General features: G+C 47.8%; 1 protein-coding gene across 3 annotated transcripts in view; it reads left to right on the top strand.

Moving 5' to 3' along the window:
• GDNF (glial cell derived neurotrophic factor) overlaps positions 10716–25376 on the top strand; it is a 29328-nt gene continuing 14667 nt past the window's right edge. The window contains exons 1-2 of one of the 3 annotated variants that reach the window (XM_021076772.1): positions 10716–11200; positions 15694–15792. In XM_021076772.1, the coding sequence (XP_020932431.1) occupies positions 15720–15792 (73 nt within the window). In that variant the 5' untranslated portion in view covers positions 10716–11200; positions 15694–15719. Of the gene's footprint in view, positions 11201–15693; positions 15871–15983; positions 17669–25376 lie in introns of those variants that run through there. The other 2 variants (XM_021076771.1, XM_005672424.3) reach the window with 2 other exon arrangements.

Here is a 25376-nt window from a genome sequence, read left to right as displayed (position 1 = left end):
GAAAAAGTACACTCGCCGCTGTATTAGTCCTATTGTGTCCACCCCCCACAAAAACTCATGTTCCAATAAAAACCATGTCGAGCATTTAGGTCACCATATTTCACAGCCCAGCGCAGTGATCTGAGGTTTAGTTTACTTTGGTTTGCTGTCTGTCATTTTTTTCATCATTCAACTATAACCTACTGACAACTGCATAATCCCCAGACTACCCAGAAAGTCTTGACTAACTGCTAATTAATCAGTCTGGCTTAAATTCTCCCCTCAGTAAACACCAGGACACATCTGTTTAAAACAATGTTTTGATGAAACAGTCCTTCAATCATAAAGGGAAAACTAACACCCCAGACATGCCAGGCTGCAGGAGTGTTTCTTCTCTGAGAGTGGACATCATATGAGTGCCAATGAATCATGCTAAATTTGGTGCTAAACATCCAGAAACTTCCTCCACAGAGAGATTCTGGCCACCATGGTCTGTAAACCAAGATTATGCAAATCATAAAAAGCAGGTAAAAAATCTAAACACATCGTTTTATTTCTTAACTGTCTTCTTGTTTTGGTCTTGGTAACATAATACTTAATAGATAATGTAGTTCACTAAATGAGAAACTATACACACAAACATTTCATACGATATCTAGTCCATATTTGCGCTCAAAAATTAGTTGAACCTGAATTCCATGAATCACCTCACGAGGAGGAAAACTTTTAAGCCACTTAATTGTTAAAAAAGATTTTTTTTAAAGTATGCATCTTTTGCCCATAAATGCTAGGCAGTCTACTAAAATCCATCTGAAAATAAATTTTTTTCTCATTTTTGTGGCTTTGGTTTAAACCACTTCACCGGACCCCCAAAACATGCCTGAAGAGATACAATGCCAGCTTTATTCTGGCCCACATGGGTATGCCAACATGGCTTTGCCATGTTTATAACTCTTTGCATTGTTATAAAACAGAGGCAGCATGCTGTTCTATGAAGATTCCTTTAAGAGTTCTAAATTAAAATTATATTCACCCCACAATATCATCAAATACAGGCACGGGTTCTCCACGCTCAAAGGTTCTTTTTAGGACTTCAGAGCGCCTGGCTCCCTGTCACCCAGAGAACTCGGTGTTTTGAATTTATCTGTTCCCTCTGCTGCCTGGTTCCATGGTAATTACCAGGCTCTTGGAACCAGGCTGACATCTCATGTGATAGAAGTATACCAGCAAAGAAGTAAACACAAACAGCTGTGTTCATTCCAGCACTGTTCAAACCTTAAACAAGCTAAGGGAAAGTTGCTGAGTCAAAAAGGAACAAACCATGGGCTCATCGTGCTTTCAACTTTCTAACCAAGAACCTACAGGCTTCATCCAATAGGCTCAACAATCCAAAAGTAAAGGGACTGTAATATGTGCAGACTTCTAAAATACAAAGGTTGAAAATGTTCTTTCTTTCCTAGACAAAAGCTTCATTTTAATGACTGCAAATTTGCCAGAAAAAATGATAAGAATCCAATAACTGTATTCTCAGGGAATGGCTTAAAGGTGGCACATGAGAATCACTTATCAACGAAAATAGTTTTGCACCTTTTGAGAGGTGGAACATGCACATGTATGATCTAGTCAAGCTATTGCCTTAATTAATTACATGTTTGTTTTCTTTTTTCTTGGAGATGCCAGTGGCATGCAGAAGTTCCTGGGCCAGGAATGGCACCCACACCACAGCGGTGACCCAAGCCACAGTAGGGACAATGCAGGATCCTTAACCCACTGAGCCACCAGGGAACTCCATTCAGTTTTTAAATTACACACTACATACCAAACACATGTCATGAACAGATCAAAGTTACTGAAAGCACATAATGCAAAGTGTGACTTTTCATGAAATTCTTCCCATCATTTAACAAATATTATTTAAGTGCTAGACACTAAGGATACAAAAATAGAAGATGTGGTCCCTACTCTTGCAGAACATCAAGTCTAGTGGAGCAGGGATAGGCACACAAGCAATTGCATACAAAGAGTACAGAGTACAGTAGGAACAGAGGAAGGATGCTCAATAAACACTGGGGCATATTTTCCCAAATGCAAGTTACAGCCTCCTAGCAGTCACCTGGAGACACCACTTAATCCAGGAACATTGTCGTTTCTGTTCAACATTGTGACTTTCTCTTTTGGAACCAGTGTGCAAGCTGTATCTGCTATCTATTGCCATAACAATGCTGTGTAACAACCAAGAAATCCCAGTAGCGTACCACAAGACGTATTTATTGCTCATCTCTCCAGAGTGGTCAGAAAGGCAGCTCTTCTGATCTTTACTAGACTCACTTACATGAAGGTGGGGGTCAGGGGGAGTCAGGGTGGGAGTCAGCTGGCTCTAGGCTGACCTTGGCTGTCATGTGTCTCCCATCTTCATCAGGGTAGCCCAAGCATGTCCTCACAGTAACTGGAGAGATTTGAGCAAGTGGGAACATGTTAGCCTCTTGGGTCCTAGGCTCAAAAGTGGCACATTCTCACAACCCCTGCATTCTAATGGCCAAAACAATCACGATCCTAGTTCAAATTCAAGGGATAGGGAGACGGATGCCACCTTTATAGTAAAAGAGCCTCTGCAAAGTCCCATGACAAAGAGGCTGGCTATAGAGAAGGGTGCAGAATTGAGCCCATCACTGTAATTTATCACCAAGTCACATCAGAAGAGCAGTCTCTAAATGACCTTCTCCTGGTTTTATCCCACCTCTATCCCTAGAATTTATTTCAGATGGTTTGGTCTTTGCCCCCAATTAAACCCATCTTCAAAATTCAATTAATTACCCCCACTGCATATGGGGATGCTATCATGCCTTTTGATGTCCCCTGACAACAGCCAACGCAAGGCCTTGTGAAGGGCCAATATATATTGGCCTTCAACAATATATATTGGATGACTGAACAAATACATTCACATGTCATATGAGTGTTTTGAGCAAGAGCTGCACATGAGGATATGCTGACTGTCTCCTCAGGGGACCATTTTGCAATGGATGCCACATTCTAATGTGTCAGTGCTCCTGTGTTTGTATAAAAAAAGTGATCCATTGCATTTGATCATGTTCCTACTACTCAACATTGTAAAGGAGAGACTTTATTCCATCTACCTTACTTTTATCTTCTGTTTTTTTTAACTCAAATGTCTAAAATGCCCTTCGTAATCTTTCATCCATTATTTGTCAAATAGTTAAAGTCATTCTACAAATATGTCTTCCCTAACCTCATGTTGGGTATATTATGCACTGATCTTGCACTGGCTAGAGAATGACTCTGGAAAGGATTAACAATGACCTACATAACAGGATTATTCCGCAAAAAGTTCCATGATAGATTCCTTAAGGATGGACGGTCTAAGAGGAGTTCCTACTGCGGCTCAGTTGATTAGGAACCTGACTAGCATCCATGAGGATGCGGGTTCAATCCACAGCTCTGCTCAGTAGATTAAGGATCCAGCGTTGCCCTGAGCTGTGGTGTAAGTTGAGGATTTGGCTCAGATCCTGCATTGCTGTGGCTGTGGCAGAGGTTGGCAGTTACAGCTCCAATTTGACCCCTAGCCTGGGAACTTCCGGGATGCTGCAGGTGTGGCCCTGAAAAAAAAAAAAAAGAAAGAAAAAGAATAAAAGAAAAAAAATGGTCTGCAAATGCACTTTGTGTAATATTAATTCTTTACATTTCTCAAGATGACTTTCTCTCAAAGAACGCCAAGCACTTCACATATGGTCGGCCAGATCCTCTCCGAGTGTAAATTATGCCCCAGGAGTAAATGAATTGCTGGAGGGAGGCATTAACTCTTTGGGTCACTAGGGTTCCACTTAGAGCACTGCAGGAGGGCAGTCATTTAGCAAATAGAACCCGAGGGGCCAGAAAGTATATGTGCAATATAAATTATTCCCAGGGAGTCATTTATGAACTCAGAAAATCTGGTTTATTATCTCATCTGTTCACACAGCATCCCAGGGAAGGAGAGTATCAGCAAGAAAAGAGAAATAAGGGAGATTGGCGATGCTAGAAGTTTCCTCAGCTCCCACAGCTTGTCAGGGTCAGAGCTCCAACTCGGATTCCCTGATTATTGGCTTGACACCCCCCCCCCCCGCCCCAAGTAGGCCTCAGGGTTTGGGCTCTCAGCTAGAAGTTTCTGTTAATTGGGAGGAGGCTGAGGCAAGTGAGGTACCGAGGATGCAAAGTCAGAAGCCTCAGCTGCCTCCCACAGTCTAGTCCTGCTGTTAACTCAGTGAGGGGTATTTGCTTGAAACACCTAAGACACCACAAAATTCGCACTGACAGATACCGTGTGCTCCTATTAAATCTGTAAAGATCGATGAGGATTCATTAGTTGATTGATTTGTTTTTCCACACCGAGATGAGAAGGCAATGAGGGAGGGGGTGACAGCAGAGAAGAGACGTCACCTTCTTGGGTTTCTTCCTAAAGTTGGGAATGGTCAAATCGTTGGTCTATTCTGGGTAAATGCAGAAGAATCTAGACTCAATATTATGCAATTCATGCATTGCAAAGAGGTCCCTTGGAATGTTTTGGCCTGAGGGTCCAAATGCTCTCCTTGTCCCAGAGTCAACCACCCCCTACGGCAGTATCTCTAGCTATCGCCCATGATTTCAATTCTTTTTTTTTTTTTTTTGTCTTTTTGCCTTTTCTAGGGCCGATCCTGCAGCATATGGAGGTTCCCAGGCTAGGGGTCGAATCGGAGCTGTAGACGCCAGCTTACGCCACAGCTACTGGGGATCCGAGCCATGTCTGCGACCTACACCACAGCTCACGGCAACACCGGATCTTTAACCCACTGAGCAAGGCCAGGGATCGAACCCGCAACCTCCTGGTTCCTAGTCAGATTCGTTAACCTCTGCGTGCCACCGCCACGATGTGAACTCCTGATTTCAATTCTTTACGAAGCCTCCAGAAGCTCTGCATCAAGCACTAAGCGGTCTACAAAAGGATTAGGATGCAGGCGTCTTGATTCCCCACTCAAATCTCTCTCTCATCACATCTCTGTGATGACACCCTGTGCATCTGCTAAGAGCCAATCGCAGAAAAATAAATAAGGGGAACGATCTGTGTAGCACTGTGCTCTGCCTGGGAGCTCGGCCATGCTCTAAAAGGCCACAAACAGGAGTTCCCGCCCGCCGTGGCGCAGTGGTTAACGAATCCGACTAGGAACCATGAGGTTGCGGGTTCGGTCCCTGTCCTTGCTCAGTGGGTTGACAATCCGGCGTTGCCGTGAGCTGTGGTGTAGGTTGCAGACCCAGCTCGGATCCCGCGTTGCTGTGGCTCTGGTGTAGGCCAGTGGCTACAGCTCCGATTCGACCCCTAGCCTGGGAACCTCCATATGCCTCGGGAGCGGCCCAAAGAAATGGCAAAAAGACAAAAAAAAAAAAAAAAAAAGGCCACAAACAACTGACTTCTTTGCAAAGTTCTGTTCCCCATTCATCCAGATACCAACCTCAGCTGCCAAGAGTCCCACTGATTTCTCTGTACTTGGACTCATTTCTTGCCTCAAAAAGAAATATTAAATCCTGATTTAAAAGAAAAACAATACAACACACTCCCCGCGTCCTGCCCATTGCTGCCACCAGATCCATGTGCTCTCACCCACACACCACACACACACAACCAGTGAAGTCATTTGATCCCATGTTTTCTTGATATTAAGGATGTGTCACTCAAGGAGTGACCTTGGATAAGTCACTTAACCACTCTTGGCCTCAATTTTCTCTCCCAGTAAAATGAGGAGATTAGACTAGAAAACTCAGCTCTGGAATGTCATAATTCTCAAGGTGATACACTTTCTTGAAGTTATAACTTTAACCTGCTGGCAGCAGCAAACTACAGCCCTCGGGCCAAATCCTCATTCACCATCTGGTTTTGTATGGTACGAGAGTTAAAAGGATAGTTTTCACATTTCTAAATGGTTAAGGAAAAAAAATCAAAAGAATGGCATTTCATGACCTGTGAAAATTATATAAAATTCAAATTTCAGTGTCCATAAATAAAGCTGTATGGGAACACAGCTGTGCCCGTTCATTTACATGTTATTATGGCTGCTTTTGCAATACAAGGGTAGCGTTGAGGGGTCGCATCAGAAAACTGTGGCCCGCAAAGTCTAAAAGATTTACCATATCTACAGAAAACACTTGTCCTTTAAAAGCTTGTCAACCCCAGATCTAAGCCACCAGACCATGCGCATAGTGCCAAAGTCTGCTATAATCCTCTCTGATTGAAGTTTTTGACTTGGAAAAGAGGAGTCCCATAAAGTAATCCCAGGAACCATAAAGAAAGTTATGGATGATTAGACAATCCGATCTCTATAAAAGAAACTGTTGAAAATCATTGATAAATCTACCATGTCGATGTCAGAATTGATTTTTTAGAAGAAACAATTTTCCTCCAGAGAATTTCTCTCTTCCTACTACTCTACCAAGAGGCCATTATAGTCCATTTTTCCCTTGTTCTTTTTTTTTTTTCTTTTTTCTTTTTTTGAAGTCATCTGAAGGATAGCGCATTTATCTTCCCTTTATGAGTAATTGTATCGTTGGTGAAAATGACTATTAAAAAGTGAGCAAGCATGAAGCAAATCCCTGCCCAATAAAGTGGTGACTTTGAAAAGGAAATTGCCCTGCTCAAGTGATGGATTCCGTTTCAGCCGTCATGACCCACATTATGAGGGAGTCCAGGGACCCAGATCCTGGCCCTTATAGGCAAAGCAGCTGCAGAGCCCCAGTGGGAGCTGGGAGAGGATGCTCTGTGCATGGCCAATGGCTGACCTGTCGCCCCACCGCCCCTCCAGGCTGGAGCACTCAGCACTGAGATTCCTCACCGCCCCCCCCTTCTCCTCTCTGCTTACCTATCAAGGCCCAGCTGGAGTTCCAAATATGGTAATACTTTGAGGCCCATAGCCTCAGCAGACCCTGTATTACTTTTTTATCATATTATGTTCGTGTTTTCTCTTCCCCAGGACTGCGAGATCCTGGGGCACAGAGAGCACCCGTCATTTCTACATCTTTCAGTTAAAGATCCACAGTAAGTTCCAATGAAGACGATGACAAGAGTGAAATGGGAAACTAGTAAGAATATGAGCTTTCTTCCTCAACGAGGAGATGAGATGCTTGAACAATACTTGCTTCTCTCCTTCTGATTCTCAGGCAGGGTTTTCCAGAGGAGAGGCTGAGAGCTAGGGACATGGTGAGAATTCTTAGCAATGTGCTGTTGTTACTTTTCAAGGGACAATCTACCTATTCAGAGAGACCATGGTTCTCTTCTGGGCTGCAAATTGTTCTCTTCTGGACTTAGTTGAAAACAGCCTCAAATCAAACATAGATTTATTTCCTGAAGAAAGAAGATGGAGCCACCCAGCTAGTGGGGGTCCCTACTTGGCAGCTTTGAGGTGGTGATATCTGGCCACCCCCTTGTCCCTAAGATATCAATCAAATGTCTGCTTCCTAACAGTCACTCTGGAAGCAGCTTTATTTTTCGTTGTTCATAAAGGTCTGAGGAGATTTTTGTCAGTATCAATTATAGGATTTTAGGTGTTCGGAATTTTGAAAAGTTTTAGACTTTTTCACCTTTTCTGCAGTCATGTGAAGGTTGTAATCAGGCAAATAAATCTTCTTTCAAGACCAGAAGCATTTGCTTATCCTCTAAATTCATTTTACACTTTCCTTTACATTACTATTTAAGATAATTCGCAGTATTTCAAAAGGATTTGATATTTTGGAAGAGTCTTTGTCTTAGACTCTATCAAAATAAGTAAGCCTCTTAGGTTTGCTCTCAAAAAGAATCACCAAATGATTACAATCATTAAAAAAAAAAAAAAAAAAAAAAAAAACCCTCCTTGACCCTGGCCGCACTTAGAACATCTTAGAACAAAATACCAACTCCTGGGCTCCATCACCCAAGAAATTCTCACGTAATTGCCCAGGGATAGGGCCCAGGTGTGGGTAAATGTTTGCCATGGAAAGATCAGACCTGAACACCTCATCTCTCTCCCTGTTACAGCATTTATTACTTAATACGAGGATCACTTGTGTGCATGCCTCCCTCTCCTTAGAGATGGTGAGCTCATGGAGAGCCAGGAGTTGTATCTCATTCATCTCTGAGCCTTAGAGGAGACAGAGGTTTGTTCAGATCCAAGTGCCTGCCATTTACACAGCTCCTTCTGGGGGTTCAAATCCTGTGGACGGAAGGCAGGGAGGAACTCTAGGAAGTTACTGAAGCAAAGGTGGCCGGCCTTTGAACCATGTGACCCAACAATGTGCTCAGCGGTGAAGAGCCCAGGGAATCAGCAACAGGGTGTCCGGTAAGCCATAAGAAGTCCTGACCCAAAGCTCGGTCCAACTCAAGCACTTGATTAGTGCCCAGCGGGGCCAATTAGATCCTTTCACTGAAGGAGTTTAATGTGAGATCAACAGAGAGCTGAGCAGTTGGTAGCAGGAGCAGAAGCCAAAAGACACCCAGAGAAAAACAGAGAGAGGAGCTGAATCACCTTGGCGGCTAAGCCCGGTAGAAGAGATGGCAGATGCCTGCGGCTCAGGGGGCAGCGAGATAACCCGGTCACAGAGCCGGATCCTGAATGACCTTCCAGTTCCTGCACTTCAATCCAGTTTTCGTGAGGCCTGGCTAGGTGGCCTTTCCGGAAGGCTTTTCGGAGACACGTGGCTGAGTGGTGGAGATTCCGGTCAGCCTTCCTTCCACAGTGAACTCCCACTACTTAGCATAAACTCAGGGGTATCTGTGCTTTGCAACCCCAAGAAGCCCAGTCAGCACAATTCCCAAGGTCTAGCACTTTGCCTGGTACATCACGAGCACTAAATCATCGCAGGTGCTTGAAAGTCATGACCTGCCCAGTGAAAAGCCTTCTGAAAATGAGGAAATCATTCATGCATGGTAAGACCACTGACCAGAGTCGCCTTTGAATTCCAAAAACAATGCTAAACTAAAATAAATATTTTAAGCTTATTCCGCCCTCCCATTTCCAAATCCATCTACATTTCTCCCGTAATCTATCAAAGAAGGAAATGTCACATTCTGCAGAACTAAGGTAAGCATCCCAATTTCAACAAGGTATGTTTGGATGACTTAATTGTCACTCTGCTTAACCTTAAATCACGGTAATGTTAGTAAGAACAATTTGCCTCCCACACGAGCTTCACCGACAAACCTCCAAAGTAGCTGATCTTTGACTTTTAAGAAGTTTAACAATATGCGATTCCTCACCCCACCCCACCCCCATTGCCACACACATTTCCCCTGCCTATTGTCTGTATCAGCTACTTGATGAATGCTTACTCCCCAACAACCGGATGAGTCATAAAATAAGAGGTACATGGATGTAAACTGAGCCTGTTTACGCTCTCCCTGGCCCCAGCTAATAAAATAAGAGGTCCCACTGAATGCAGGTCCAGTGGCTTCCGGAAAGCAGGTTTGTGCTCAGCAAAGGCATACCTTACTTGGTACCTATTTTAAAGGTAGAGCTCATTTCATGCCCTGTGTGAATGAAATGGATTTATGGGGAGAGTCATGTGCAGGGTGTGTAAGGACTTGCCCTCCTCCTGTCCGCTACAAAAGAAGGCTCTGGCACTTCTGGTGGCAAGCAAACCAACAAAAGGAATGCCTAAGAGGTCTCACAGAGCTCAGGGATGGAAGCCGGGTCCCTGCTCACTGGAAACTCAGCACCCAAGGGAGTGCTTGCTTAGGTTACCCACCTACATTTTCGAAAACCTGGATGAAAGCAGGTTTAGCCCCACCTCCCCTAACCTGTTCCTGATAAAGTGATCTTACGCCTCTGGAATTGGGATTCTGAATGTATGTGCCTACCCCACGTCTGGTGTTCGATTACAACAGCATGAAAACGGAGCCTAGGACTGAGGAGCCGGCCAGGCTCAGAAGCCTTCTTCATTGCCTGCCATGTAATACATGATATGCAAAGCCTCTGACTTCAGCCAGCAGATATTTGGAGACCGTGTTGGCCCTAGCATGGGGACTAAACTAATGTGTGTTTAGGTCAGAAAGCGAATCAGAAAAGCCACTGGAGGGCACGTCACGGAGTGAGAGCCCTATAAATTCTTCCCCACTCTCAGCCTCCCCTGGCAAACACTCGGCTTCCCTCCCTGAGCTGCTCCACATCTCTCCTCCCAAGTGCTAGGAGAACTCCAGCCAGCTGCTACTCTCCTCGCCACTGCCTTCTGCCCTGCAGAAAAGCCAGAGGGCCAGATACCCGAGGAGGAAGAAAAGCCTTGGACAGGCGCGAGGGAAGCCCGGGGCAGCCCTCCACCCGACAGAGCCCGAGCTCAGAGAGCGAGGCAGGAGAGCGAAGCCAGGCGCGGGCGCCGCGGTCAAGTTCGGATTGCTCCCTTCGGTTGGTCTGCGCCGAGCTCCGCACATTCCTCCGGATCTACCCGGCGAGGAGGAGGCGCGAACCCGACAGCGTCTCCAGGCGCCGAGAGCTATCTCTCCCTGCACCCCGGGGAGGGGCGCCTCGCGTCACCCACTCGCACCCCGAGCCCCCGCCTCGGGAGCTCGGGCGCCTCCTCGCTGCTCTCCATTCCCTCCCCTCCACCGCCGCTTCCCGACCCCTCCCCTCCCGGGGCCCCGCGCCTCCCCTCCCCCACCCCGGCCCCCCGGCCCGGGCTCTCAAGGACCAGCCTGCGCTCCTGGCGCCCTCATGTCTTCACGGGACTCTCGGCGCCGGCTGACGTGGTGTCTCGTTCGGATTTTCAGGCCAGACCTCAGCTCCGGCGGCAGCATCAGCCCGGCCCGACCCGTGCTCCCAAGCGCTGCGCCCGGAGACGGCGCAGAGCGCGGCCGCCGCCGCTGATCCTCCCGCCGCGCCCCGCGCCCGCTCAGCCCCGGCCAAGAGCGCGGTGCGCGCAGCCCTGTCACCCCCCACCCAAGGCAGCGGCGGCTGCTCGGACCTCTGCTTCTGGGGGTGCGGAGAGTCGGCGGGGGAGCTGTCGGCATCCCTCGCCCTTCTCGCGGCGGCGGCGGCGGCGGCGGCGGGAGCCTTGGCCGCCGCCTCCTGCGCGCCCTCGCTGCCCCGAGCGACCCCGGGATTGCGAACTCGTGCCCCTGACCTGTTGGGCGGGGCTCTGCGCTCCTGCCCTCGGCTCGGATGGGTGTCCTGGCTGGGACTTGGGGCTCCTGGAGTTAATGTCCAACTGGGGGTCTGCGGAGACCGGATCCGAGGTAAGTGGAGGAGCGGGCCTGGGTGGAGGGGGCGGGTGGCGCATGAGTCGCCGGCGGGCGCAGCGGGCTGCGGGGCGCTGGAGGCAGAGGGGGCGCGGCCGGACCCCAGAGCAGCCGGTGAGACTAGAAAGAGCAAAGACTAGAGGGAACCGAGGCGCCGAGAGGACAGAGGAGAGAGAGAGAAGTTGAACCGGAGAGAGGCTAGCCTTTCCACGTGAGCAAAGATCTCTGGTGCCCCTGATGCCTCTGAACCCTCGACTTGTCCGCTAGGGGTAGTTTCCCTCCCCGTCTCGGCGGGGCGCTCTTCGGTCAGGTCCAGGTCTGGGATCGTCTTTGAACCCACCACGACCCAAGTTGAGTCCTTTGTGGACGTGCAACTGCAGAGTTGTCACTCCTGGGAGTGTAACTTGTTTGGGTCTGTTCCAGGGAAGGTGCAGGCCCTGGGAAGGGCTTCTGCAAAGGTGCAGGGAACCTCAGAATAGAGCGCTCACCCCCTACGGGCGCCTTCTTGCAAATCTACATTCCTCGCCCTTTTCGGGACCGGTTGCTTGCTTGCGCTTTCCTAATGCCCGCGACCGCAACTAACCGTCTGCGTCGAGGTTAGGAGAGAGGCTTCCTGGACGGTCCAAGACTCCGGTCTCCACCTCGAACAGGCTCTTGTACCTTCTCAAGGTCTCCTCTAGGCCATCGAAGTGATTGTTTTAGACTTCTTTTCTCCTGTACTCTGCGCCACCTCCCCAGTAACACCCCCAGCACTACCTTGCACCACCTCAGGGCAGATTTGGCCTTCATTTGGTCCTCCGCCCCACCTGGCGAAAACGAACCCTCTTCGGGGCGGGAAATGATTTCGTTGGAACCCCCCAGCCTCCCGGCGCCGCCCTAGTTTTGGCGGTGGCAAGCCCGCCCTAAGAGCGGACCTGCGCGCCCCGGGCGGAGCTGCCCAACTCCGTGCTGCCAATATTTTTGCTCATTGGTAGGGAAAACACAACTTTTCCAGGCCCTGCTACGGATATGTTAGAGCGCACTCGACTCTTCCACGGTATTTTGAATTTACACTTAAGTATTCCAAGGAAGAGGTGCTGCTTCCAACCTCACGCACGCTCCTCTTCCCTCAAAGCCCTCGAAGTGGGAGCCTCTGGGCTTCTGCCCCGACCAGGTCGCTTCCGCACAGTTTTCACCACCTCTTCGCTTGGGCAGGGTTCTGGGACTGTGCCGCCTCTTCAACAAGTGTCAGGTGTCCGGGGAGCCCACGGTGTCCCCATCCCACACTCTCAAGGGATTCGGGTGCCTCTGGATCTGGATCCCGGCCTCAGGCCCTTAAACAGACAGCCCCACCTCCCAAACTGCAGAAAGGGTCTGCAGAAAGCGTCCCTCATTCTTTTTCCTATCCGGATCTTGGGCCCAGCTGTTAGAATGAGCCCTCCTTCAGTCCAGGATACGACGCACAGTTTAAAAAAGCAAGACATCTTTCAGCAACTTCTGTCCCTATTCCCCAAAGAAAGCCCCCGAGTTACAGCACGCCCCCACCCGCCCACCCCCCACCCACCCACCTACCTCCTTTTTTTCTCCCTGAGACCTAGACCTTGAAGGCAAAGCCTAAACAAACCTCCCAGTCTGCCAGACTTGAGAAGGTGCGGGGGCACCGGCGGCGGGAGCGCTCACCCGCGGTGAAGCTGTCACGGTGACACGGGGGAATCGGGGGCGGCGGCGCGGGGTAGGGGGGTTCCAAAATCAAGTTGCCGAGAAACTAGTTTAAGTGAGGTGGGTAGAGGAAAATTAAGGAGAGAGGATGAAGAGGTGTAGGAGCCTGAAAAACAGGGATGCTGGCGAGAACTCCCAGAAGTTCGGGGGGCGGGGAGGTAGTTTGGATTTGAAAGGATTATAAGGGGGGAGTGCTTGTTCGTCGGTTTTATACTTAAAATGACAACGCAGCCTCCGGGCCGCGTGGGCGCACGAGACTCAGGCGGTTTCTGGTGCCCCCTGGTGCTGGGAACCCAGAAGGGCCCGGTGGCGAGCGGCTGCTTCTGCCGCCACTCCGGTTCTCTGGGGCGTCCTTTCCGCCCCAAGCCTGGGGACCACCAGGTGCCGGCGCCCGAAACGCTCCTCTTTTGCCCTGCAGGGCACGTAGGTCCAGGAGCAGAGGGGAAGCAGGCTGAAGGGTACGAAAACGAGTGCGGGGGCACCTGGCGGAGCCAACTAGGAGAGGAGAGCTTGGTTACCGCACGTGGCAGCGCGTTCAGCTATTGACGCGCGTAGCAAACGTTAGGGTTGCGGCAGATGCGCCTGGAGAAAGCAATAGGGACCAACAAGGAAGCCGCGGGGTGTGCGTGCGTGGGGTGGGGCCCAGATGAGCTCTGGGGAAAACTCCTCGCAGCCCGCTGTGAATTCTCAGCCTCCAGACCCCCTCCTCTTCCTCCGCCCTCCAAATACCGGGAACTGAAGAGCCGCTCCGACTGGAGCCTGCCCCGGCGGTGCTCAGAGGGAAGAATGCGCCCTCCCCGTCCCGGGGGAGGTGGGAGAGCTCTTTCCAGGCCTGCGCCGCACCCGGTAGAGGGCGGGAACGGGAGCCTCCTCTGGGGAGGCGGGGAGTTTTCCGCTGTTTCCTCTTCTGCCAGCTTCAACACACTTTTAATTGAGGCTTTCCACGTCCAATTTAAAAAGCCTTCCGTCGGCCAAGCAGGAAAAAAAAAAGGAAAACCCCTCTTAATGCGGAAGGGAAATCTGGTGCCTCTGTCGCTTCCTGCTGGCGGGCACCGCGATGTGAAATGGTACATTAACCCCCCCCCCCCCGCCTCCCTGCCGCTCAGGGCTGCCCGCCAGTTCACACGCACCCTCGAGTTGGCACCCGGGCGAGGGGACTGGAGGTCTCGCGTTCCTCCGTCCTCTTTGCTTTAGCTCCACTCAGGGCTTGTTTTGCACGGCCTGGGTGAGGTGTAGCCCAGGCCTGTGCACCCCAACCGGGAGCCTTTCCTTTTCTCCGGGTTTGTAGACCAGCCAGCGCGGGATGGGGTGCCCGGAGATGCAGGTTTTCGGAGTTCCTAGACCCTACAGGCTCCCCGAGCCCAACAGCTGCGTCGCGAACAAACAGACGCCCGAGGGATGGAAAATGCATTCATCTCCGCAGCAGTGAGAGGCGGCGGTCGAATTAAACGCTTCCCGGGGTGGCCTGCACCGGAACCCGGAGTTCTGGGTGGAGATGGGGGTGGAGGGCAGTTGCTGGAAGGGAGGTGGGCGCTCCTGGCAACTAATCGAGAGGAAAGGTGTGAGGTTTTTGCTTTTACTGTCTTAGAACAAAATCTTAGATTTTCCTAAGAATCGCTTTTTGGAGAAGGGATAATCAACTGCATGAATCTCATAGTTTCCCCTCGAGAATGCTCTTGGAAACTGGAACGCTAGTATTGGGAAGGCACTGGGTAACACCGCACCCCCGGCGTGCCGGGGTCTCCCCCCCGCCCCAACTGTGTGGGGCTTGGCGTGGAATTGAAGGTACCTTTTTCTTGCCCGCCCGCAGCTGCATGACCCTCCTTTCTAGGGGTGTGAGGACTGAGAAGTCAAACGCAGCCCCCTCGATGAGAGGAGCTGAGCCCCCACCGCGCACTCTTTCCGGGTCTAGGCCTTTTGGTGCCCACGCTTCTTGCAGCGGCCCGACCGGGTCCAGTCGCCCAGGAGTGACTGTGATCGGGCGTGGGCTGAGAGGGTGGTGGATTTACGGTTACAATCTCCCAAAACTGTAAAAATAAAGAGAAGGTGGTCGGGTATACCAGGAACATTTTCAAGACAGATGCAATCCCTACCCAACAGCTATGCTAAAGCATTTATTGAGCTCTTACCGTTATCCTCAGCTAAACCTTTTCTTATGTTAATGTTCATAACCTAAAGAGGTAGCAGAAGTGTTTTAAAGCGAGTTGAAGCATTGGGAAGCTAAGTAACTTTATAGCAGATATTCCCGGACAGCCCCAAATTCTCCAAGTCGCTACTAACTTCTTGTTCCGACAACAAAATACTAATTTACGTGGGAGGAAGGAAGCGTAGGCGGGGTTAGTGGTGCCACTGAGATGGCCCCCGCCTAGCTGAGAGCAGGATCAGGACCCCGTGCTGTACTTACTGCACTTGATTCTATTCCTAAAATAAAAGGCTGGCCTTTGGGAGCTGCTGGAGGGGGCGGGGAGGCACAGGGTGAAAGGGTTGCTTGGTCGCCCGCTAGGAATGGGAGTGGGTTTGCGCTCCAGTACGGGTGTGTCGGCGTTGGCCAGGTATCCTGGTGTCGTCGGATTGGTGCTGGCGGACGCTGCGGCCCTGCTGGAAAATCCGACCCCTGAGATCAGGTGGTGGAAGGGAAGGAAGGAAGGAAAGGGTGGGGGATGCCGGGGGAACCGCTGGGCTGCGGCGGTCCGGGTGGAAGGTGCCCCCTGGGACCCGCGGGGATGAGCCCTAGGCGTCCAGGCCTAACGTGCGCCCGCCGGTGTCTCTCCCCCACCCGCTCGCCCGCGCAGGTGCCGCCGCTGGACGGGACTCTAAGATGAAGTTATGGGATGTCGTGGCTGTCTGCCTGGTGCTGCTCCACACCGCGTCCGCCTTCCCGCTGCCCGCCGGTAAGAGGCCTCCCGAGGCGCCCGCCGAAGACCACTCCCTCGGCCGCCGCCGTGCGCCCTTCGCGCTGAGCAGTGACTGTAAGAACCGTTCCCTCCCCGCGGGGGTCACCCTGCCCGCCGTTCGCACGCACCCCAAGTTAGCCCCGACTGCAGTGTGTCCTGCGGACCCGCAGGCAGAGCCGCGCTGGCGCTGAAGCCCCCTCCCGGTGGGTGGGTAGCCCCAAGTCCCCAGCGCCTAGTCTGTATATGGTACGTGCTGCTTTTGCCCAGCACAGAGGGTAACACATTTTTATGCTGCCGGTTCAGCATTCCGAAGGACAGCTGTTTTCCCCACCACGACCACCACCATAGGAAAACACACAGCTGTCCCCTTTTCTCTGCTTTGGGTGTACCTGGCCGTGCTGAATTCCGAAAACAATTGCTGTTTCATCCTAAACCGCCCTTGCAGGGGAAGAGGCTGAGGTTTCACAAAACCAAGCCAGAGTCAGAGAAAGCACAGAAGGGCCGTGATTTCCAGAACAAGCATCTGGGCAGTGTCAAATCTGTTCAGAAAAGTTCCGGTTATAGAAAAACGACGGTAAATAGTGCTAGCTGGGACTAGGGCGAAGAAAGCTGTAGTTCACTCCGCACATAACAATGTTCACTCTTAAGAGCAGGCTATTCCTGTTAGAAAAGAAGTGTGTGATTTGCCTCGCAAAAATGCCAAGAGAGCAGTTGATTAGGGCATGTCACCTCTGGTTTGATAGAATTTACCCTGCACTCTTCAGAAGTTTATCTGTTGCATGAAGCAAAGGATGCTACATCATAAGTTAGACATTATTGAGGAGGTAGAGAGCTAACAAAGATAACACTAGAAAGTTTGCACAACCCCAGACTAAAGCAATAGCAAGCCCTAAGCAGGATGTCACCCTTGCTACTCCCCATTCCCATTACCCCTCAAGCTATTTTGCATTTGAACCATACTGTGACACAGTAGAAGGGGTCCAACAAGTCAGCTGTACGCCAGAGTCCCCCGGACCCGTGGCCTGGGGCTAAAAATAGCCCAGGAACTGGGATGTGTTTATTTCATGCTTAATTGCAACAGTAAAAGCATCTTTTTCCAGACGTTCCAAGAAAAAGTGCATTTTTCTAAGGCAAATTAAGACTTCAAGAGTGATTTAGGGTTAGAAAGAGAAAACAGTTGATCCCTTGAAATTAAAGTAATTGTTCCAAGAGTTTTTGTCCATAAGTCGTTATAAGCCTATTTTTTAAAGGCTTTGGTTTCAACCACGAATTTCCATCTTAGTGTATATCAGTGGTTTCCTACTAGAAACTTAAATTTAAAATGTCCTTAAGTGCCATTATCTTCAGAGCAGTACCATGAGAGCTAAGTGGCTTTTCATTCATTCAGACAGCTTAGGCCAGAGGAACAGGAACACCGTGGGAGGTAATAGTTTTCTAACCGAGACATGCTGGAGAGGAAAATTGACTGTGCCTGATTATGAAGCTGATTAATTCTTGGAGATTTAATTAGCATATTAGTATCCTGTCTACTTAGGCTTATTTAATGCTAACTCCTGGTTCTGGCTCTGCTTTCAGCTAACTCTATGACTTTGGACAAGTTACTTACTTACTATAGAACTCAATGAACGGTTTACAATTATACAGTAAAGGGAGGCCGTTCGACTCCAAAAATGCCAGTGACTGTGAGATTTGCCCCCTGGGAACCTTCATGCTCCTGCCCTAACCATCCTTTGGGAAGAGACTCATAAGAAAAGACCCCTGCTCAGTGGACTCACCTGGGGAATTTTAATGACTACTGCTGCTGGACCTCACCTGGAGAGACTCGGATCTAATTGGTGTGGCCTGGGCGTGTGGATGTTTAGATGTTCCCCAGGTGAGTCTGTTGTGCAGTCAGGGTTGAATGGCAATGACATGATATTACTCTAAGAAAATCTGTGCCTCATATAAGGTGTAACCAGTCACAGATTAGTTAGTCCTACCTTTACGGATTCTGGGGCAGGGGAGGGGGGGGAGTGTTGTGGGGGAAGAGAGACTACTTCCATTTCCGACACCGATGCTGAGTCATCAATGGACAGATTCTGACTATTCTATTTACATTTGAACCCACAGAACACAGCCGATTCTGTTTTATCTTTGGGAAGACCCAATAGGTCTTTGAAAGAGACATATTCCCAAAGAGAAAGTGAGCTGTATTCTAAGCCAAATTGACTTCTTTCCAGGTATGTTCAATTCGGTAGCAAGCTGTCAGTGCAAGGAAGGCAGAATAATGATGGTGTGCAGACTTTGAACGCTCCACCGGTGTCAGCATGCCCCTGTCACCGTGCTGACATTTATATCCTGCGCCGTATATTGTGCAACTGGTTAAGGCTTATGCAGAAAAACATTAGGTCCCTCGTTTCGTTTAAAAATAGAAAGTACCATAACTCCTGGTCCCTCTGCCTTTCGAATGCTTGTAACCTAGTGATTGAGCCCAGGCTCTTTTGTGCCACCTTGAGTCATTCTGTGCTGTTCAAATGGGATTGGATGGCACGCTATCCGCATACTCACCCTGGAGGTTGCGTGTGTCCTGCTGGTTCCAGTGTAAATGAAACAGCCAGATTTCCGTTCCGAATTATCACAAGCTGAACTAACCAAATAGAATCCATAACTGGCTCACTTGCTCGCATAGAGGTTGACTCTAAAGTTCAGGGGCTGTGGCTGCCCCCTACAGCAACTTTGAACTTGTCTGAAGTCAAGGACTTGTGCCTTTCCTTTTGGGGCATCCAAAACTTTTCCCTCTCACCATCTTTATTCTTTTCTTTTGTTTTTTACCAGTAGCTTCTCGAAGGGCAATTAGGGCAGCCTCGAGGGATAGAGCAGGTGAGACTGGAAGGTGATACTGGCAGATGTCCTAGCATTTTAGAGCTGAAAGGTAACCCTTCAGCCTTCCCAGACTTAAAGAGGTAAAAGCAGCTTGTCCAGAATGTCAGGGTTCATGGCAGCAGGAGACATGAAGCCAGGACCAGAGTGTGTCCAAACCACTGAAACACAGAGCAGTCGGTTTTGGTACCAGGGGAAAACACTTTGTGTGGGAGGAAGGTTTTCAACTTGTGTTGCACTAGGTTGTCTGAGCTTCTTAAAGGTTAGTTCATCATTGTCCTATAGCAGATCTGAGCTGCATGTGACAGCTCTAAATGTGTTCCACAAGGGAAATCATAAATATACACATGGGGTTTTTAAAAATTTGTGATCTAAATATTCCTTCCACAAGTAATGGATGTGTGCCAGTATGAGCCAGGCACTGTCCTGGGTGCTGGGAAAAATCCTTGCTGCCCAGACAAAAAGCCCCTGGCTTCATGAAACATACTACCTAGTAAATGTACAATGCATGGTACCTTGGTAGTATTGCAAACTAAAATGAACCATGAAGAACTTTGGGCTGGAAAGGTGGGCTTTTTGTGTGACCAGAAACCAACTAGAAGAAAACACTGAGCATTGTTAATTATAGTCTCTGGTAATCCGCAATTTATTGTAATAGAATGGGATTATATTCCACCAGTTTGGTAGCCAGTCACAAAATTTCCTAGAGAAGCAGTCTTACAAATCAAGCTATCAAGTTCCCAGACTAGCCCACAAAAATCTATGTAAGCCACGATATAACTGAGATATAATTTACAATATTATCAGGCCAGCGTCTCTTCCCAGGCCCCATAAACCGCAAAAGGAGTGCACAGAGCAAGAAATCAAGGGGTTTGAATAAGCGAGAGCTCATGTTCCCACATTCAGATCAGCCTTGCCACGTAACTATTACTTAACAGCTCTTAAACCTCAGTTTCCTCATCTGTAAAATAGGAATACTGTGGCTCCCGCCTCACGCAGCTGCTGTGAGGGTGAAAAAAAAGATAATGATTTGTAAAGCCAATGCCCCGTAAACAGCTATGGTGCTTGCCACCTTCCTCCTTCCACAGCCCTCCCCAGGCGCCCAGTGAATGCTTTTCTCCCGCCTTAGGCTTGCACGTCAGCCTCTGCCAAGACATTGCTCTAAATGGTGGAATTTCAAGCAGCACAACAAAGTACAGAGAGTGAAAGAAATGCAGGCCTTGCGGGGAGGCTATTTTGGGCCCCACAGTCAGTCAGTTGGTCAGCACGTAGGCGGGCCAGCCTTGCCTGGGATCCTCACCCCCGGGTCAGCTCCCCCTGGCTCTTCCCAGGTTTCACAGCTCCTTCCCGTCCCCATTTTCTGAGCCCACATAGTTCCTACGGAATTTTTCCCACCAGATTTTCAAGGTCCATGTTAGGGAGACCCTCTTCTCCCATGGGGAGATGGGAGCCAGTGCAGACTAACATTCTTACACCTAAGAGATGAGGGGGCTGTGTGCATCAGAGGCTACCTGTCTTGAGAAAAGAGTGCTTTCTGTTTTCAGTGACCCCCGCTGAATGTTTAAGATGTTTCATACACCCAGAAGGAAACCGTTAGCGAATTGAGTAAACTTTCTGCCCATAGCTTCTAGGGCAACAAGCTGGTTACATGGGAAGCTTTCAAATCTAATGTTATAAGTTTAGAATAAGTATGCAGTGTGCATCTTTCGTGTCTTCTTATTTTAGAGACTCTGTGAATAGGCAATACTGTACTAAAGCACCTAAGCTGGAGAGGGGCAATGCCACTTGGAATGGGACTCTTGGAATCAAGAAACTGAGTGTCATTTAGAATGGATAAGCCATGAGGTCCTACTGTACAGCACAGGGAACTATAACCCATCTCTTGGGATAGACCATGATTGAAAATAGTATAAGAAAAGAATGTAGGGAGTTCCTGTCATGGCTCATCGGAAATGAATCTGACTAGTATCTGAGAGGACACAGGTTCCATCCCTGGCCTCACGTGGTGGGTTAAGGATCCGGCGTTGCTGTGAGCTGTGGTGTAGGTCACAGACGAGGCTTGGATCTGGCGTTGCTGTGGCTGTGGTGTAGGCCGGCAGCTGCAGCTCCAATTCAACCCCTAGCCTGGGAACCTCCATATGCCGCGGGTGTGGCCATAAAAAGGAAGGAAGGAAAGAAAGAAGGAAAGAGAATCTATATGTATGACTGGGTCACTTTATTGTACATTAGAAATTGGCGCAACATTGTAAATCAACTATAATTTTTAAAATGTAATTAAAAAGAGGAAATTGCGTGTCCAACTCTTAGGAGGCCTGAGTCCTCGCTTGAGACCTGAGACCAACATCTCACTCTGGCCTCAGTCTTAAGACCTATTTCAAACCGTTGCTGTTTAGAGAAATCTATTTCAGGCTTAATTTGAATTGGCCAGTCTTAAGACCTTAGGCCGATCCAACGGGCAAAGATTTATTGTCAAAAAATTCTACTTTCACTGATAGAAAAATAAAAGCTATCTGGCATTTTCCCCTCCTGATGTCCCTTTCATCTTTGTTTATTAAGCACTTAATGGTGCATAGCCCCCTTATTCAATTAAGACACATATTCTTTCATTAATCACTTGAGCTTGATCAGGAAGCAAGTATTAAATATCTTACGCACTAGGTGCTGTGTGGGCATCTAAAAGGCAAAATTGTGAACTTAAATAGCTTATGATCTAGTTGTAAGCTGTGGATAGACAGGTGGGTGGGTGGGCGGGCGGGCGGACTGCCAGTCAAACAGATAGCTCTGTCGACCACGGCCTGTACGTTAGCTATAGTCATGGTAAGAATTCCTAGCAATGAAGTCACTGCGGTTTGGAGATCAGAGCAGGGAAGAATTTGGGGAGAGGGAGAATTTCAGCTGGTACTTGAAAGATGGGTCTTAGGAAAGGAAGGGAAAAGGGCACATTCCAGACCACGGGGAAGCATGGGCAAATTTGTGACCACGACATGGGGAAGGGGCAGGTGGTGGATATGAGGAGGAGGCCAGACTAGTCGCCAAGTACTGAGAACAGGTGGCGGGAAGTGGTGTGAAATTTAGGCTATCTCTGTAGGTGATACCCAGATTACGAGATGCTGTAAAACCCAGGAAAAGAAGGTGCTTGCTCTGTTTTTGATGGCAGCAGGGTGCCACTAGAGTATCTGAGCAAGCAGGTGGCAGAAAATGGCAGAAACAAGGCTTCTGTTACAAAAATTACTCAAGTGCCCAGGCTCCATGAGAGTACAGTATGGGCTATTTTTCATTTTGAAGTGTGCCCTGATTTTTTCAAAAGTGTCCAGGCATAGGCACAATTGAATCAACCCGTTAATGCTCCGATAAGTGGATAGCTACAAATAAAAACTTAAAGTTAGTATCATACAAATGAATTATCTACAAAACAGAAATAGACCCACAGACATAGAAAACAAACTTATGGTTACCAAAGGGGGAAGGGAGAGGGAGGGATAAATTAGGAATTGGGATTAACCATACATGCTACTGTATAGAAGATATATATGCTACTATAGATAAAATAGATAAACTACTGGCACCTATTGTATATAGCACAGAGAACTATATTCACTACCTTGTAATAACCTATAATGGAAAAGAATCTGAAAAAGAATATAAATATATATACAATTATACATATGTATGTAGAAATATACATGTATGTATAACTGAATCACTTTGCTATACTCCTACAACTAACACATTGTAAATCAATATACTTCAATTAAAAAATAAATACGTGAAAAATTTTAAAAATAAAATTAGTATCATAGCACCTCTTAGCTCTCTATGTGGTAATCCAGTTTTTTAACAGTTTTTTAATTTATCGAAGTATAGTTGATTTACAATGTTGTGTTAATTTCTAATGGATAACCATGATTCTGTTATTTGTGCATATGTTTACATGCTTTTCTGTTATGATTTATCCCAAGATCTTGATATAGTTTCCTGTGCTTATGCAGTAGGACCTTGCTGTTTATCCATTCTATATGTAATAGTTTCCATCTGGTAGTCCCAGCCTCCCCCTCTATCCCTCCCCCACCCAACTTTTCCCTTGGTAACCACAAGTCTCGTCTCTATGTCTGAGAGTCTCTTTCTGTTTCATAGATAAGTTCTTTTGTGTCATATTTTAGATTCCGGATGTAAGTGATATCATATGGTATTTGTCTTTTTCTGATTTTCTTCACTTAGCATGATAATGTCTAGGTCCATCCATGTCGCTGCAAATGCATTATTTCATTCTTTTTAATGGCTGAGTAGTATTCTATTGTGTGTATGTACCACATCTTCTTTATTCATCCCTCTGTAGATGGACATTTAGGTTGTTTCTATGTCTTGGCTATCATGAATAGTGCTGCTATGAACATTAGGGTGCATGTATCTTTTGAATTGTAGTTTTGTCCAGATATATGCTCAGGAGTGGATTGCTAGATCATATGGCAACTCTATTTTTAGTTTTTTGAGGAATCTTGATACTATTTTCCATAATGGCTGCACCAATTTATGTTCCTATCAACAGTCTAGAAGGGTTCCCTTTTCTCCACACCCTGTCCAACATTTCTGATGTTAACTAATAGGTTTTGTATCTTGTCCTAAAATCAAGTAAGTTTGAACTCTACTGGACAAAAGGAGTTGTTATTATCCCCATTGTACAGATGAAACGGTGAGACCTAGAGGTTTGCTCAAGGTCACAAATCTAGCAAGTGATGAAGCCAGAATTCAAACCTCAAACTTCTAGTCCCCAAAGCTAAATAATTTTGGCTTAACCCAGACTGTGCTCTCATATTACTAGATTAAGAAAACCCAAACCTTGGCTTGCTAAAAATACGCTCACTAACTGAAACACATATTTTTAGGAAAATCAAATGAGCAAACTAATAGAAAGAAGCTAGGAATATTATATTTCCTTGAGGCACTGTCTTTGATCCCTGTTGGGCCCCAGGGGACCTTGGCTTATATTATTAGTGGCTACTTCAAAGTCCACATCAGGACATTTTAGGGAAAGAAACATGCATTTCTCTGCACACTCCTATAATATTGATGCTTTTTGCAATGAGAGAGGTCTCCCTAACTCACTGGGACAAAGTGAGGTCTCCTCCAGTGAGTGATAGGCTGATGGCCTTTGGGAGGCCTTCAGGAAGTTTCTTGTTCTCAGATGGCTCCTGTTCCGCCCAGGGAAGGGATTATGACATAGGAAGCCAAGGGTGACTGCACACATGTCAGGGTGATCACCTCTGGGAATGGAGTGGGTTTGCATACTCAGATCTTGGGTCACTGTAGGGAATCAATTAGTTAGCTCAGGATGGACAAAACTCACTTCTGTATGATTTTACAAGATAACTGAGCTAGAGAGGCGCGATTTTAAAAGTCTTCATACTTTTTTACTTGCAAACCTGCAAAATTATGTTGCAAAACTATTGTACACCTCTAAGGCGACGTGCAATTTTTTTATCACACGTTTCAATGGTTGTAGCAGATGTAATTCCCGGCCCATCTGGGAACCATGTATGTGCATCTCATATTTTTGGCAACACCTTGGAGCCGCAAATTTAGCTTATTCAATTTATGGAAAACTATCAAACAGATCAGTTCAAATAAGCTGATGGTTTTGGTCAGAAAATGTCCAACTTCATTTTCACCTCAAATACACATGTTAATACATGCATACTGACACCACCACACTTCTGGATCCTAATTGTAAGAAGAATAGATGGCTGGGCGGCTGGACAGACAGGCAGATAGAGTACCATGTTTTGCCATGAGTGCCGGCCACATGAAATATGGAAGCACCCACTTTGATCTTTCTTGATTTATTTATACAGGACTTTTCCTTAGTACGTTTTCATCATTTGTAGTACAGCAAATGCCTGTGGACTCTTTTAGCAGTTTGCTTCCTTCTTGTTTTCTAAACCATTTGAGAATTAGTTGCAATCATAATAAGTATTTTAGCATGAACCTGCTAGCAGCAAAAATATTACCTTTTATAACCACAATTCAGTTATCAATCTCAGGAAATTTAATATTTATACAATACTGTTAATTCAGTAGACAATCCACATTCAGATTTCCCTCGTTGTGGCAATAATGTCCTTCGTAGTTTCTTTCCCTTAATCAAGGGTCACAAATTTGATCATCATGTCTCTTTAGTCTCCTTTAACCTAAAATTAGCTCCCAAGCCTTTTTTTCCCCCCATGACACTAACATTTTTGAAAAGCCCTGGCTGTCTTGCCTGCTCTTCTGCAGACTGCCCTTCGGATTGGATTTGTGTGACTAGATTCAGGCCCACGTGCTTGGAATACTAAGTTCCCAATGACGTGTGCTCACATCACGAGCCACCAATACCAGTTTGTGCCAAGGAGCCACGCATGCCTGGACTGTCCTCACGCGGCACCTGCAGGTGTCTGTCCCCCGGACAGTGCCTCATGGTAAAATGCATGAGATGGGCAAGAAGCACACTGACTCAGGAAGGCAGAGGGGCGATTGTGAAAGGAGGACCGGCCGCAGAGCGCCCCTGGGCAGGCTAGTCTTAGGACGTAGAAGTAGAGCATCTAGACGTTGACTCTAAAACTACCCAGAGACTCTGTAGAAGGGTCTCAGGTGTCCCCAGAGGGGTACGTGCCATGGTTTGAGGACACCGATCTATGCCATAGTGGACACAAAATAGCATTCATGGCCTGTGGAGTCAGTTGATATTT

Source organism: Sus scrofa, chromosome 16, assembly GCF_000003025.6.
Source record: "Sus scrofa isolate TJ Tabasco breed Duroc chromosome 16, Sscrofa11.1, whole genome shotgun sequence".
NCBI classification, from domain to species: Eukaryota; Metazoa; Chordata; class Mammalia; order Artiodactyla; family Suidae; genus Sus; species Sus scrofa.
The sequence above is the reverse complement of the archived record's forward strand: the minus strand, read 5'-3'. Positions and strand labels throughout refer to the sequence as shown.